Source organism: Bos indicus x Bos taurus, chromosome 6, assembly GCF_003369695.1.
Source record: "Bos indicus x Bos taurus breed Angus x Brahman F1 hybrid chromosome 6, Bos_hybrid_MaternalHap_v2.0, whole genome shotgun sequence".
Classification (NCBI taxonomy): domain Eukaryota; kingdom Metazoa; phylum Chordata; class Mammalia; order Artiodactyla; family Bovidae; genus Bos; species Bos indicus x Bos taurus.
The window spans coordinates 63,446,711-63,464,074 of NC_040081.1; the positions used below are offsets into that span (position 1 = coordinate 63,446,711).

Genomic DNA, 17,364 nt, shown 5'->3' on the forward strand with positions numbered 1-17,364 from the left:
ACATCAAAATATCATAAACCGTTAGTATTATAATAGACACCATTTATTGAGTTTAGTATGTTGACAGCCACTGTGCTGAGCTCTATAGACTTTCCCTCATTCAATCTACACAACAATGGAGGTACAGGCAATATTACCCTGTTTCATAGGGGAAGAAGCTCAGACTTACGTATTCCCCAACAACATCAAAACAGTGGTTTCTTTCTTCAGACCACAATGCTTAGCTACCATGCTTTATTGCCTCTTGTGGAAATATCTTCAGTAGACTTAATTACCAGGTATGGGACTGGGAGATACTACTGATTTCACCAATTATTCAAAACCATTTATAATACTCAAGTCTATTAAAACTTCATTATCTAGAATTAAAGCAGCATATTTTATCCTAACAGTCCTATTTTTTATTTTTTAATTTTCTATTTAAATATTTTTAAGACTATATTTCAATCACATAGGCGATTAAGCAGGTATATATAAGTGATGCTTCTACTAGGTGGGCTTATAAAAAGCAAAATATGAAGAGTGAAAAGGAAGTATTTTTTACTGTCTAAGAAGCAGAATTAAGAAGCTGTATAGGCAGAGGCATTGTCTCTTAAATCTAATTGAATTATGACAACAAATAAAAAGTATTAATAAATGCAATCTCACAGCTACTATTAATTGTTAGAATATTTCAGATGCATGTGTTCAATTTTACTTCTGGAAATAAAATTTAGATAACTTAATATTTGTTTATTACAAGCTTTATTTGAGTTATAGAAAACAATATACTTTTATTTGTAATTTAATGATGCAAATTGTTATGCAATCAAATAGTTTACAGTAATTCCTTTTATATTTCATCATATCCTTTTATACAGTATATATAGGTAAGGAATAAAGCTAATCGTTTAAGAGGTTTAATAATTTTTCTTAAAAAAAATTTCCTTCAGTGTGTTTCTAGGTATAAAGCTCATAATTGCCAAAATACGTATATTAAGTGCACGAACCCAAGTCATTAAATAAAACTAAGGTCACATTTATAAAAAGAGAAAAAAAAGTGCTAAAGAAGACGGTGCACAAAAAACATGCACTTAATACATACGTTCCAAAAGGACATAAACTGTAGTTTTAGGCACTGCCATCTCTTCAAATTTTCTGTACCAACAATATCTAACAGGACTTTTGATGTCCAGATGCTACTGTAGAAAGATGACCAAGGCAATCACGTGCAGAAAGCTTGTGTGTAATGCAGAGAAAATAAAGATAGCATTTGGAAGTAAAGGCTTGCAATGATAGTTGTATGATACCTGAAAGGCTTGGAGTGTCCTGTTATTAAAAAGTTAAAGTCTAATAATGCCACTGGAGTCATATGAATGATACTTGATGTACAGAAGTCACCTTTAAAATGATTTACAATTTGTAAATAGGCAGACATTTTTGTGGTGTTACACTGACAGTGTGGCTTCTGTAACAAGTAGCTGATTAACCGTGAGAGCCAATTATTTCTCCTAAACCCTAGTATAAAATGGACACATTGTAAATATGGAATGTTTAACATAGATATTAGACTTCAAAAATGACAATATTCAAAAATCCCCCAAGTTTTAATCATATTGCATAGCTGAAAATTCATATATGTATAAAAGTGTTCTGTTCATTCAAGCAGAATTTTGATCCAATCTCCTTCAATTTCCTTCTTTCATACTGTAGAGTGGATCCACAAGTTTATTGTGCACATGCATTAAACCTTAAAGAAAAAAAGCACATTTCTAGCTTTATTTCTAATTTGAACTGTATCTCATTTACTTTAGAAAAAGAAAGATTTAATAAAATACAATGTATATTAGCTACCACCTAATACAAAATAGTTGTATTGGAAATATGCAAACAAAAATGTTTCAGACTGTTTAGTTTTCCCTTCTCCAGAGGATCTTCTTGACCAGGCATCAAACCTGGGTCTCCCATATTGTAGGCAGATTCTTTACCGTCTGAGACATCAGGGAAGCCCCCAGTACAAAATGGTTGTATTTATTGGAAAGATGCAAATAGAAATGTTTTGGAATGTTTAAACTACCTAGCAAGTATCAATTTATGGTTATGAAGTCGTAGATCTAGAATGGGGTATAGGTTCTTTGTAAGTAACCAAAAGTAAGAGCAGTTTTGGCTTTAGAATTTCAGTACGACAAAATAAAAGATTTGAATACTAATTACATCTAAAGTCTATTGAGTTTGACTCTCTGAGAAGCTTAGAGTCAAACTCTAGTCACACTCTACTGAGGAGCTCAGAACTGTTGTTACTTTAGTTCTCCAATGTATTACCCTATTCACTCATCTGGCAAATTATTTTTCACTTTTTTACATGGGTGTTTACAATAGGGGTTGATGACAAGTCACTCAGACAAATTTACTAAAACAATAACCTACATTAAATATTAATTTCCAAGTAAATTTAAATTTCATCTTATAATTGGCATGCTTGTAAACTCTCCTTAATTATTAAAGCTTCTTGGGGAAATCTTCCAGTTACTCATGTCTTTGGGGAAATAAATGGTCCCAATTAATCAACTAAAGATTTTATTTGGAGGTCAGAGAAATCAGTTAAATTTACCACGCTGTTAAGAACACGGAGACTGGGAAAAGGGACTAATGTGGTTTTCTTAAGAAATGGAATTACTAGATTGAGGACACAGGGTACTTGCTAGTAAGGAAGTATTCATTATCAAAAGACTGCAGAATCACTCTAAAATTCAAACTGTGAAGACCCATTTTTAAGAGCTAAGTAAAGGGACATGTAAAGAACACTAAAGTCCTACTACATGTAGTAGGAGAAAAACCAGGAGTGGAACAGTCCTGAGAGAAATATTCACTAGTGCAGTTGAAAGAATGTTAATTACTCAACAGCTTACTTCAGTGTCTCATGAGCACCTCAAACTTGTTGACAAAGTCCAGATCCATTTTCCCCTTCTATACCATTTCTTTAAAAATATTAGTATATGGTATCATCTATCCTTTGCTGAGCTGCTAACACCAGACAACTGAAATTCACTGGTGATGTTTTTTCTTTTAAACTCAGGAGCAAGACTGGTTGACATTCCTTTCAAAATACATTGCAAAGTAGCTATATTTCTTCATCTCCATAGCTGGTTGAAGCCACTTTCCTCTCTAATCTTACTACCAGCTCAACACCTATTTGCATAATTTTCCCTTGTCTAATTAAAGGAAAAAAAAAAACTAGATTATACCATTCCCCTACTTAAAATTCTCTTATTGCTATGGTCACTTAGAAAATAATTTAGATTTTAATCTATTTGTTTATCCTTCTGATCTCATGTCCTTCCACTTTCCCCCTTTTATGTCACTCTCAACCCTGGCTTTGTTGCTATTACCTCAGAAAGGCTAAGCTTGGTCACAGTGCCTGGTCTTTATGTTTGCTGTCTCATTTAACTGGGAATGCTCTTCTCCCTGAGCAAAGCATGATTTTTCTCCTGTAGACTTACTGGGTTTCAGCCTAAATGTCACCTTATAATGAACTACTATTTCACTTTCTTTAGAACAATATGCACTCTCAGAAAATAAACAGGTTCAGGACCTTAAATTTACTACTCTAAATTCTGGGTCTATAAAGATCATGATACACAATGGAAGCTCAGTAAACATTTACTTTAAAAAATCTGTGAAGGTTCAGTGAGATGGCTTCTGGGAAGCTTTTTTTTTTATATAAACAAAATGAATTTAGAATATATATTGTTAAAAAGGAGAAAGGGAGAGAGTGGAGACCAAGATTCTATAACTCAAGGTCCTTAAGACTGAAAAGAATCAAGAGCAGTGGCAGAATGGCTAGACATTGAAGGATGCTTAATCATTAACGATAAATTTAGAATCTTGGAGGTGAGACTGGAGGGACTGAAGTTAAAGTGTTCCACGCAGCTGGAGAGAGAGAAGGGTCAGAAGGTTAAAGTGAGTAATGGGAACAGCTGGAAGACAGCAAAGCAAGGAGCACAATTAACCCAAGAAATGAAAGAATTATGTATAAAAAGAACTAAACTAAGCATAAAGGCACTTGATAGGTTCTGCCTCCACCTCAGGAATATGACAGCTATTTAGCTATCTGGCCTTATATATAAAATGAAGTAACCTCTGCTCAAAAGTTCAAAATAGAAAGCAAGGTACTTAGCATAGCGCATAAAAGGCTTATAATGATGTTTGGTTTCTATGTCTTAGATAATGTAATCTCTAAATACTTGAATATAGTTTCTATAGTGACAGTTCCATAAGTTATTTAGCCTTCCCTTCCACGCTTACCAGTGCTTTGAAGATAAAAAAGCCTATAACAAAATCCATGAGAATGTGGACAAACCAACAAATACTTCATTCATTCAACTGTTTCATGCAAACTATCTCTGAAGCTAGATTTTAAATTACTTATTTATTGGCATGTGTTATTTGCTCAAAAAATGTTAATACATAAGAATATTTTTCTCAGGGCTAGTAACTCCTCTCCTCCAATATTCTTTTAAAAGGCCACTGACATGTGAGCCCTCATTTGCCTTTTCACTAAATTTTTAAAGTTTAAGTGAGCCCCATTTTAGCTTGTACTTTCAAAACAATATACTTTGTTTTCTATTCTATTAAGAGGAACTTTCTCTGCTACTGTGTTAGTTCATCCTTGCACCTGTGCTGTTGATTATGCCATTTTCTTGAAAACTAAATGCTAGGCATCTTCAACAGCTCTCAGTCCCATCAGCTCAATTAAAGTTTTCTTCAAGTACTATATAAATATAAAAATCTCCTCCTTAATGTACCTTGGATTTCACAGTGATTTACATAATTTAGGTCTTAAACTCAAGTGGTATCAGTGTCACATGTTTATCCATCTACCTGCCCAACTTCCTAGAATTTACCAAGTGTCTCCAATGTACTAGGTATCCTTTGAGATGCTGAACTAATGCAGTGAACCAAAACTAAAGTCCCTACCTTTATGGAGCTACATTTTATAGATATTTTCTCAAATCACTTAATGAGCCAGTTTTTATGAAGAATGCCAACTACCTTCAGGCAGGGAAACTTATACTTCTTTTGAGTAATACCACAGGAGACAATATATTTGAAGGCACTGTAACTCATGTTTCCTGGCTGATGACATTAACTGGAAAATAAAATTTACATTTCCTAAAAATGAACATTAAAGGGTAATTTTTTATACTGCAAAAGTTATCTGCTCATGAAAAAAATTTACCAGATAATTATGACTAAATAGAACCAATCTTATTTAAAACAAGATTTAACTGAAAAGTTTACAAACAGTATGTAAAAAGCAGCAAAGTGGAGACTAGAGAGACCTGAGAGGAGACAACAGAGACAATGGTAATCTCAACCATGTAGTTTAGAAGATACATGTCTTCTAGAGTATCAGCTCTAAGAGGATCGTCCTACTTGATATAATTCACCTACCATCTGCTTAAAGCTTTGACCATGGTAAGAATACATCAGAGCTTAAAAACGCACAATTTAAAACATCAGGATAAACATTACAAAGCCAAGTCATTCATAGTTTTTTTTTTTTTTTAAACTAAACACTAAGATAAAGCAACTTGTACATAAGATGACTTGTACATTAGATAAAGCAACTTCCTATACAAGAATGTGATAAAAAATAATTGCCACTTAAATCATAAATAGAAATAAGTAAATTCTAATGAGAGAATGATGAAAATGTATAGACTTCTGACATGTTGCCTGAAGAAGAAAAGCTAAATATAGATTTTATGGTTTGGTTCAATCTGAACTCATTCAAGGTCTATCAAGCTATTGGAGTAGGGCTTAAAAAGGATAAAACAAAACAAAATGTTCACCATGATGATAGTGTCTTGAAAATATATTACTTCAAGGACATAACACATAGGTTTTATTAAAAAAAAAAAAACTGGAATAAAATTATTAAAATGCTTTCCTGTGATCTATTTATATCTTTCAAAAGATATACTGAAATAAACTTCCATTTGCTAATGAATTTTATTGTTTTAGATGTAGTTAAGATTTCTTTAGGAGCTAATAATTAGAACCCTTTAAGATTCCTATTGATACTTTTAAAGGGATGGTAGAAGAAAGAATAGTGGTATGAATGGTATTTGAAGAATTAAAGATAACTATGCGATTCATTTCCTCCAGTATATCTAGCAATAATCTAATAATGAGGACATGACAAATATATAAAATTACATTTATAACGTATAAATTTATGAAGTCAACCATTCTACCTTGTATCAAAATTCCTTACTGTAAAATGAGGTCTATATATAGCCCAGAACAAGATCTCAAATCTATTTTTCTCCATATTGAAGGAAGTATCCTGACAGAGGCTGATGTCCTGAATCTCTTCAGAAATATGTTCAGCTTCATAATTTGTAAGTGACTTAACATCCCTACTAAGCCTGTTAATTCACCTATAAGTGGGATTATAAGAGTAGCCATGTCATAGAATTTTGAGAATTAAGTAAATCAGTAAGTATATTATGTTTAAAATAGCACCTGGTAATATAAGTATTGGCTGTTGTTATTTTCTGATAAAAACCAGACCGATCAGACAAGGGGGGTTTATCTGGGAATTACTCGTGCTAGTAAATGGCAATGTTAAATGAATCTCCTCTAAACTGGCATTAAAGTAGGTGGATATTGAAGACTGCTTCTGTTAACTTTGTCAAGGAATCTAATAATTGTGATGAAACCTGGACTACATGGAAATACATGGGTAAAATGCCATCAAGAGCTCTATCTTATTCATAACCCATAACTGAGCTATTCTCTGTTTTTATCTGTCAAATTACTAATTACAATTTTCAGTTTAGTTTGGTATATTTGTGACTTGGTAAAAAGCTGGTAATTTAACTGATAAAAATATAAATGACTAAAAGTAATCTAAGGTTTAACAGTAAAGGAAACATTTAAGTAAACTACTATATAGCCATTAAAAATACTTCTGAAGAACATTTAGTAAAACAAGAAAATTCTCACAACAGGTTAAGTGCAAATACAAAGCTCTATATCTATGATCAAAATTTCATGTTAGAAATGAGACTATTTTCCCTGTTTGCCAAACTTCATTTGTATTACAGTCAAGATTTTTTGACATTCACACACTCGCATGAACCATGAGTTACTGATTTCCTTTAAATTGAATTTTCAAGTTATTACTATATTTCATGAATATGAGATGCTGAAAAAGTATAAGACATGCTATTATTTTATGTACAACTAAGGAAAACTTGCTCCCAGATAAACTATATGAAGTCAACTTTAAACATCCCAATTTCAAATTAGATAAATGTGAAAAAAGCAGTATCTTAAAGCTAATAAAATACAGTAACCTCTTTAACCTTGTCAAAGCAATGATATCCATGAAATACAAGTTTGGTTGGTTCAGTATATATTTTTTCTAATATATATTAAACACCTAGTTATTAGAGTAAAAAGATTAAAAATATATTTTCATTCATATAATATCACCAGTATACTTACTACATACTTTGTGAATTATTGACCTATATATATGACTAATTACATCATATTCAGTCACATTAAGTTTTAATTGTTATCTACAGTGGAACATTCGCCCAATCTACTTTTGAAACTTCAATGCTCACCTTTAAAGTATTTCACAGTTTTAACTCTTAATTCTAAAGTAGCATCTTCATCACATACAAAAATAGTTCGGGGATGCTGCTGGAAAGCTGAAACAGTCCACATGTGATTGACTCCTTCTTCTATTGCTTTGTAGAGAGCAAATGCCTTGTGTGCGCCTGTAATGAGGATCATTACCTGAAAAACCATGAACAATTCTTAAAACACGTTCAAATGACTAAGAAGCTCTATTTTTTAAAACAGAGAATTTAGCACCAATATTTTTCTGAGGATTGAAATAAAAATAAATAGCTCCATATTTCTTCATAGTCCAAGATTATTTCTACTCTTTAAGGTAATAGGCAAGCACAAAGTAAACAAAGTAAAATGGTATCTTGTAATGGAGTATTACTAAATATACCATAATGCCTATGATATTTAACACATATAATAATGATGTGCAGAAGAAACCTGGGAGAATAAAGAAAAAGAAACAGGCTGTTTTGTAAAAGCAGAGTTACATAAATTACATAACCAGGAACGATTTACCAAATTGCTCTAGTCCAGATAAGTAATAGATATTACTTTGGAAAAGCAAAGGACTCTAAAACAATAGATATTTTAAAAGTAATCTAGAGTCTGAAGACTGTTCACTGAATAGGTTCTATATAAAGCTATTTTGGAACAAAACTAGATTTAAAGAAGGATTCAGAATCTACTTAAATATAGGAACTATCCTTTTTTTCTCTTAAGACTCATATGTGTTACATAATTGAGACCCATCCTTAGGTACAGAAAACCCAAGCTCTTGGTCCCAAATCCCTAATAGCCTATGAGATAGTTCAAAGAACATGTGCAAAAGTGATTAAGTGTACAGATGTCTGAAAGAATCATTTAACATTTTTAGCAGTAACTCAATCCTATTTTACAAGTTAAAAGTTTATGAAATAAACCTTTAAACATTTTTTCTCTTTACAATTGTTAACTAAAAAATGAATGTTAAGGTGGTTATAATTCTAAAATATCTATAACAACGTAAAAATTCTATATTTCATATTTTATTGCCAGAACTTCTAAAACATGGAGGAAATTAAAGATTAATAAACCAGATATTATTGTATTTCTTTTATCAAGATTCACTACTTTTCATTTTGGAGCTATATCTTGAAAAATATCAAAGCCCAAAAATGCATTTAAAATGCATATGAATTTCTACTGTTTTTTTTTTTTTTTCAGTAATTCAATAATTTATTCCTCTAAAAAAGTGTGTAAAAGTATATAGCTCTCATTCACAAGGTATATATGAATGACATTTAAAATGGAGGCTTTTTAGTATTGTTTCTTTTATCAAAGTCTTTTAGTGTACTGTACCAGCGCTATACTGTAGTTTTTTTAAATGAACTTCACATATTTTTGTATTCTTTCAAATTGTTTGCTATATATAAAAGAAGCTCACTGCAAAATGCTTGAAGGAAAAAGGAAACAAAAGAAATTCAGAACTTCCCAGAAATGTACAGCCTTTACATTTAAAAAAGGTTCTGAAATATACATACAAGCATGCTGGACAAACCCACCCCTCTCCCCTCCCCATGTCCCCTCTTTAGTTCAAACCAAGGTAAGAGTTCTGATTTCTGCAGAATTTCCAAAATTAAAAATAAAAAAAATAAAGTAAGTTCTCACTCTGTAGCAAATCCAGGGCTTGTACATTTCAGATTAATTCAGTAAAAAACTCACAAGTAAAATAATGCATATTTAAGGGGAATATTATACAGACTTTTTCACACAGAAGTACATAATAAGATTTTTTAAAAATCTATTGCCATTCATTTATTTTTGCACAAAAACGTATAAATATGTCACCAGCTTTTTCTTAACTTAAAAAACTTAAATAAAAGACACCAGATGAAAACTACCCTTTGCTGCCTTTTTTTTTTTTTAAGTTTTTGTAGGGGTTTTTTACTTTTTTGTGTTTTTTTCTTTTTTTGCTGAGAATTGGGTTTCTAGGGAAGAAAAGCCCCTGCATTAAAAACAGCCCATTAAAAAAAAAAAAAAATTCAAAGTTCTGATGAATTCTGGGAAAAAAAGCAACCCCAAAGTGGTAAAAGATTACAAATATCTACTTTATTGATACTTCTTAAGTATAGAAATCTCAGTTCAGTGAAGAATTAGTATGCCTATAATTAAAGGCATTTTTAAATTAAAACCACCTATAATTAAAAGCACCTATGATTAAAAGCATTCTTTTAAACATTAAAAATGCTTGATATAATGTAAGCACAACACTGATTAGTGGCTTTATTAATTAGTTTTCCTTATTGGAAATTAAAGACACAGGAGTTAAAACAACAACAACAAAATATTCAAGTTCTTTGCCCTGTCTTCTATTCAGAATCTTTGGAATTAGAACCCAAGAATCAGGGTCCCTTAAGTGATTATTATGCAATCTGGCATAAATCCTTATACTAGCATTTGAAAAGTCTGTTTAAAGCAACTTTAACACCATTAAATGGGAATATGTAGTGATAATTGCATGATAGATATTTATTGAAATGGACATTATTTCATTTCAGGAGTTTTAAGACGATTTGGTGGTTTTAAAGTTAAACACTGAACATAGCACTTTCTATGAATCATCTAACTCCTCAAAACAGCAGCATAAGAATAAATACTATTCTTATTTTCCTATTTTATAGATAAACTGAGGCACAGATATTCAGTACCTTGCTGAAGGTCTTGGTAAGGCTACTATATAAACAAGAGGTCTGATTCCAGCAACCACATCCTTAACAACTACAATAAGACATATATAACCTTTAATTGAGAATTATGAAGACATATCTGGAGAATCAGGAATTGAAAAACATTGTTCTCATAATGTGATCTGATGTTACTAATGTGATCATTTCTACTCTATCTGTTCCACTATTTTCAAGGAATAAGAGAACAAGATTTAAGGAATAAATGTGAACAAGATTTAAGAGTAGCTCCTGTCTGAAACCAAGCCTTTAAGGATAAGCAGAAAAGGGGGCATTTCAGACAATTATGGGTGGTCAATAAAAAGCTAGAAATTTGGTAAGGCTGAACCATAGGGTAATGAATGGAAGTGGCTAAAAACTGACTGAAATTTGAATATGAGTCTTTTCATGCCCAACAAAGGGGCTGGATATCATCTTGTGATGAAGCAGCAGGGAATCAGAGACTCATTACATATACAAGTAATAACTAAATTATGTTTGTTTTTTTTTAAAAAATTGGGCTGTAATATAGAGAATGGGATAGGTAAAGGAGATAGGCATGAAGTTTAGAATGGGTTTGCAATAATCCTCAAAAATAAAAACTGATATAGACCAGAAATAAGGCAGTTCTGATGAGAGCTGGTCCCTTAATTTATCTCTAAGTTAAATGGTGGAATGTAGTGACTGATAAGATGTGAAGAAGCCTAAATGACAAAAGTTTCAAGCTCAGATAATTTTCATGGAGAGTGTTTCTATTCACCAAGGGAGGCAAAGACAATTTTGGTAGAAAGATGAATTTTGAACAATTAAAGGAGTCACTTGAAAATATGAATTCTGCAGCTTCAGAAAAAGAACTGGCTAAAGATTGGTAGTTATCACTGTATTGAGCACAGTTGATCTTTCTGGAATAGTACTAAACCTTCTGAGAAGAGTATTACAAAGTGAGACTGCTACTGATGTGTTAATTAAACAAACAAACAAAAACATGCACACAAAGAGGTCACTGAGAAGACTGCCCCAAAGTATGCATAATGAACATACAGTGCTAGGATGAGAACCCAAGGCAGATGGAGGACTGACTGGGAAACAATGGGTCAGAAAGGAAGAAGAATAGTAGTTTTATGACAGAAGAAATAGGAATAGATGATGAAAAAGAGGCCCAGTAGGATAAGACTTGTAAAAGGATGATGGTTTTAACAGTTAAGAAATCATTGGTGATGTCTCATATTCAGTAATCAACAAAATCAAAAGTGGATTTTTAAGTTTTAATGGTCATCACAAAAATAAATATTCAAATTATTATATATAACAATTTTAAAGATGCTACAACAGTTAAAAACAATTTTGTGCCTTTTCTTTTTGAAACATCAAGGCTGTATATTGTCACCCTGCTTATTTAACTTATATGCAGAGTACATCATGAGAAACGCTGGGCTGGAAGAAGCAAAAGCTGGAATCAAGATTGCCGGGAGAAGTATCAATAACCTCAGATATGCAGATGACACCACCTTTATGGCAGAAAGTGAAGAGGAACTCAAAAGCCTCTTGATGAAAGTGAAAGTGGAGAGTGATAAAGTTGGCTTAAAGCTCAACATTCAGAAAATGAAGATCATGGCATTTGGCCCCATCACTTCATGGGAAATAGACAGGGAAACAGTGTCAGACTTTATTTTTTGGGGCTCCAAAATCACTGCAGATGGTGATTACAGCCATGAAATTAAAAGACGCTTACTCCTTGGAAGGAACGTTATGACCAACCTAGATAGCATATTAAAAAGCAGAGACATTACTTTGCCAACAAAGGTCCGTCTAGTCAAGGCTATGGTTTTTCCAGTGGTCATGTATGGATGTGAGAGGTGGACTGTGAAGAAGGCTGAGTGCCGAAGAATTGATGCTTTTGAACTGTGGTGTTGGAGAAGACTCTTGAGAATCCCTTGGACTGCAAGGAGATCCAACCAGTCTATTCTGAAGGAGATCAGCCCTGGGATTTCTTTGGAAGGAATGATGCTAAAGCTGAAACTCCAGTATGTTGGGCACCTCATGCGAAGAGTTGACTCATTGGAAAAGACTCTGATGCTGGGAGGGATTGGGGCAGGAGGAGAAGGGGATGACAGAGGATGAGATGGCTGGATGGCATCACTGACTCGATGGACGTGAGTCTGGGTGAACTCCGGGAGTTGGTGATGGACAGGGAGGCCTGGCATGCTGTGATTCATGGGGTCACAAAGAGTCGGACACGACTGAGCAACTGAACTGAACTTTTTGAAATTACCTTAAAAATATAAGCATTATCTTAAATCTCAGTAAAAATCAATTTTAATACTTTGAGGGTAAATTTGGCTTTCGTCAAACAGCCAAAAGTTAGTAAAAATCAGATCTGATAGGGAGATAGCCAAGCTGTGGATAGAACCAACCTGTCTAAAATGAATTATGGGCAAAAATAACTCATTTAAACTGTTTCTAACAGTAACTGAATAATATATGTGACAGGCAATGTACTATGTTAGACATACATAACCCAATAACGCTTGGAGATTATAAATTAGTGAGGAAAAGATATTCAACAACTAAACACAAAAAACAATTATAAACTGCAAAAAGTGTTATAAAGAGAACAGTACAGTAAAACAGAGTAAAAGTAATTTTGATTATGAGGATTATGGTCAGAAGAGGGAGCTCTGAAAGCTGAAAAGTGGTGCTATTTTAGCTAAGCAAGGACTAGATAAAGTATAACATTTCACAATTAACATCAGTGTAAGGCCTCAAGGCAAGAAAGGAGTGAAAACTGAGGGCAGTGACCTCTGTGGTTCACGATCTAGTAGATAATTCCTAAGTCTTAAGAAATCTGTAATAACTTACAGGTGTCACTTCCAACATGTGCATGGAAGGTCCTCATTATCTGAGCTGCCCAAATGTGAAGATACTCATTGATGCACTGAAGACTTAATCTCCCAGTCAAACCTACTTTCCACTCAACAGAGGCATGCCCCACACATGGATCCAAATTTTACACGTACTTGCAGTTATTGGAAACATCATTGAAGAATAATTGACATCAGAGTTAAAACTACAAGCAGATGAAAATCTATACACATTAAGCCCATTAAAATTGAAGATAAGCAAATCATTAAGTATAATCGTGTGATACTTCTTTCAAAAGAATGTTATGAAAAATCCAGCGGCATTATTTACAATAGCCAAGACAACAAGAACAACCCAAGTGTGCATCAGCAGAGGGTCGGTGTAAGAAGATGTGGCTTGAGTGTATACACACACACACACAAATATTACTCAGCTATAAAAAAAAAATGAAATGGTGCCATTTGCAGTAACATGGATGAACCTAGAGAATATCGTACTAAGTGAAGTAAGTCATACAGAGAAAGACAAATACAGCACTCATATGTGGCACCTAAAAAATAATACAAGTGAATCTATATAAAACAGAAACAGATTCACAGACACAGAAAACAAATTTATGGCTACCAAAGGGAAAGGGGGATAAATTAGAAATATGAAATTAAAAGACACAAACTATGTAACAAGGACTTACTCTATGTAGAAATGATCTGAAAAAATATATATATATCCGAACTGAATCACTTTGCTATACACTGGAAACTAGTACAATATTGTAGGTCAACTATACTTCAATTAAAAAAAAAAGAATGATATAGGATAAAGCATTAAAGCCCTTAGGAAAATGATGAAGCCCTAGTTTTGTCAAAATTTTCTCTATAATCATGCTGGGAATAAATACTATGAAGTGAATGGCATCATGTAATTTTGTTGGAAAACCTGAACAAAAGAAAAAATCAAATGTCTGAAATAACTCTCTCTTCTAAGAATTAGTGTAAGAATTGCATTATAACTTAAATCTTGCTAAATGTAAGAATCTTTTCCTGTAACTTTGAGTTTTATATTTTAGAACTAAGATTGCTCTGAATTATTTTCAATTTATTTACTAGGAAAAAGGTCTTTTTCATAAACCAATTATTATTTTCACATGAAAAACTCCTACATTCTGAATGACAGTTCTGTTTACGTATTCAAGCCTAGATATATTTATATCAAGATCAGTTACTTATTCACCATACGTTGTCTATACTCTTTCCCTTGAACCTATCCAATCCTGCTGCCAGAAAGGGATGGAGTTTCGGGGTTTCCATATAATTTAACTACTTATAATCATGAGCTGACTATAATTTGGTCTGTTATTCTCAGGGCAGGAAATAAAAGATTAAAAACTAAAAAATATAAGAGTCTACTGTTCAGAACTCTTACCTTCTTAAACATACCAAATTTAGAACAGATCACGTCTTAGAGGGGTTCTTTATCCACTGGAAACCAACTAAGCTATGCTTCTACAGTCAAGAAGCACATGACACTAAATTACTTTCAGGCTCCAAAAGCAGTTTAATGTTAATTAGAACTGCATCTTTCCTGTAACAAGTCCTTTTATATAAAGTGTGATGTTAGGACATCAAATTGTGAAACAGGAAGAGGCAAGTGAAGCAGTACCTCAAAAGAGGTAGTGCCTAATTTTTAATTTCCAGCTCCAAAGACTTAATTTACTTGAATTCTAAATATGGCAATGAGCCTGACAGCAATTACTGAAAGCTAAACAACAATTTATATTGCAAATATGATTAAATCAAAACATCACTTATTTGACAACATAATTTCTCCAAAATCTACAAACATCAAAGGAAAAATATCAAAGAACATTTAATTCTTACTTCTCTAGCATCCATCACTGTCCCCACACCAACTGTTAGAGCCATAGTTGGCACTTTTGATAAATCTCCGTCAAAATATTTAGCATTTGCCAAAATGGTGTCCATTGCTAGAGTCTTTAATCTTGTCCTTGATACTAAACTGGATCCTGGCTCATTGAAAGCAATATGACCATCTGGACCAATTCCTTTCAAAAGAAATACATACATACACACATATACACATAAGTAAATAAGGTTTCTCACATAAATAAGTTTTCTCAAAGTTAAACGTGATTTTAAGACCAAAGAAATAGTCATAAACACACTTACCTTGTTTTATCTGACAGCTGAATTTCTAATGCTGCAGTAAGATATTTGTTCCTATATTTGATTCAACAAGTATTTCAATGTTTTCCATATGCTTAGCATTGAGCTAGCATGATTCTAATAGCAAAATTAAGTATCACTTTATATTAGAATAATACTTTATAGTGTGTAAAGCATTTTCACATGCATCATCTCAACATCAGACATATTTAACAATCTTGTAATACAGTCAGATTAGGCATATCTATTTACCTCATCTCCCCCACCTATTTTTTAAACTCAAAGGAAACTCTGATGCTCAAGGATAATATATGACTTGTTCAAGGTAATAATTTAGTAAATAACTAAGACTAAACTCAGTCTAAATCTTCTGATTCCTAACCTAGTAGTCTTTATAGTCACACTTTAACTTGCTTGCTTTTTAGTCTAGATAGGGCAATTAACTACAGGACCTCTCTATAGTACAGTTTATAAAATGTCTACATTGGACAAGTTATTATCTAAGGCAATAGTTTTCTTCAAACTTTTTTTGACTGTAACCTATAGCAAGAAATACATTTGACATTGCAATCTAGTACACATATAAATACAATTAAAATAAGAACTGCATGAAATAATACTTACTCTTACTAGGAGTCATTCAAGCTACTTTTGAATCCATTCCATTTACAAAAGGGAAATGCTGAATGTGACTGACCATACTGATTTCATAAGCTAATAATCTGTGACAACCACAATTTGAAAACACTACTTTGAGGAGATCTACTACCAGCTCTAATACTCAAGACTGTCTCTAAAATATAGGTAAGAATATGACATTTCTTATTTGAAGGAAATTGGAGGTAAATCTTTTTATAAAATTAAGAATCTTTCTGTGTAGTTATTACTAAATCAAGTTTTACATACATGGACCCCACTTGCTAGTCAGATTTCTGGCAACTTCAATCAAAAAATAAACCCACAAGTTCTCTGGGTCAAAATATCTGTCATATTTATATTCTGCATATTTAATGACACACAACCCACTCCAGTGTTCTTGCCTGGAGAATCCCAAGGACAGCAGAGCCTGGTGAGCTGCTGTCTATGGGGTCGCAGAGTCGGACACGACTGAAGTGACTTAGCAGCAGCAGCAGCAGGTATATCTTATTGATTCTTAACACATAATTCTAAAAACTTTTCCCCAGGCTACAACAAGGTAAAATATGACAAAGAGTAACCTGGTTTTGAAGGAAGAAAGAAATGAAAACCTTAGGAAGCAGGTATCAACTTATTTAGTCGCTAAGTCATGTCCAACTCTTTGCAACCCCATGGACTGCAACAAGCCAGGATCTTCTCTCTGTGGGATTTCCCAGGCAAGAATATTGGAGATGGTTGCCAATTCCTTCCCCAGGGGATCTTCCCAATCCAGGGATGGAACCCACATCTCCTGCATTGGAAGGCAGGTTTTTTACTACTGAACTACCAGGGAAGCCCAAGATACAAACTACCAAAGCACAATGCATACTAAGTTGCTTCAGTCGTATCCGACTGTTTGCAAACCCACAGACTATAGCCTGCCAGGCTTCTCTGTCCATGGGATTCTCCAGGCAAGAATACTGGAGTGGTTTGCCATTTCCTCCTGCAGGGGATCTTTCCGACCCAGGGATCAAACCTGGGCCTCTTATGTCTCCTGCATTGGCAGGAAGGTGCTTTACCACTAGCACCAGCTGTGAAGCCGTTAATCTAGGGAAATCTTTAGTAATACAGGATTAACTTTTAATCTAGTACATAAAGCCCAGGCCTATATGTGGTTAATATGCATGCTTTGTTTCCACTATTAAGTATGTATGTGCTTGGGAATTTTAAACCATAGATATCTCTCTCTCTAGATTTGTAAAACTGTTCTGCCTTTCCTCTTCAGTATAAATCTGCCCAGATACTTTTATTTATTTTTTTCTATAGAGGAAAGGATAGAAATAGGAAAACAAAGAGTTCCAGAAAAAAAA

The 17,364-nt window shown here is 33.2% G+C and overlaps 1 protein-coding gene across 3 annotated transcripts in view; it reads right to left on the reverse strand.

The window, feature by feature from the left end:
- Positions 1-25: 25 nt before the first annotated feature.
- Positions 26-17,364, reverse strand: part of GNPDA2 (glucosamine-6-phosphate deaminase 2) — a 31,151-nt gene continuing 13,812 nt past the window's right edge. For all 3 annotated transcript variants that reach the window (XM_027544408.1, XM_027544410.1, XM_027544409.1), the window contains 3 exons: positions 15,074-15,258; positions 7,623-7,797; positions 26-1,729 (listed from right to left, as the gene is read on the reverse strand). In XM_027544408.1, the coding sequence (XP_027400209.1) occupies positions 1,668-1,729; positions 7,623-7,797; positions 15,074-15,258 (422 nt within the window). In that variant the 3' untranslated portion in view covers positions 26-1,667. The remainder of the gene's footprint in view (positions 1,730-7,622; positions 7,798-15,073; positions 15,259-17,364) is intronic.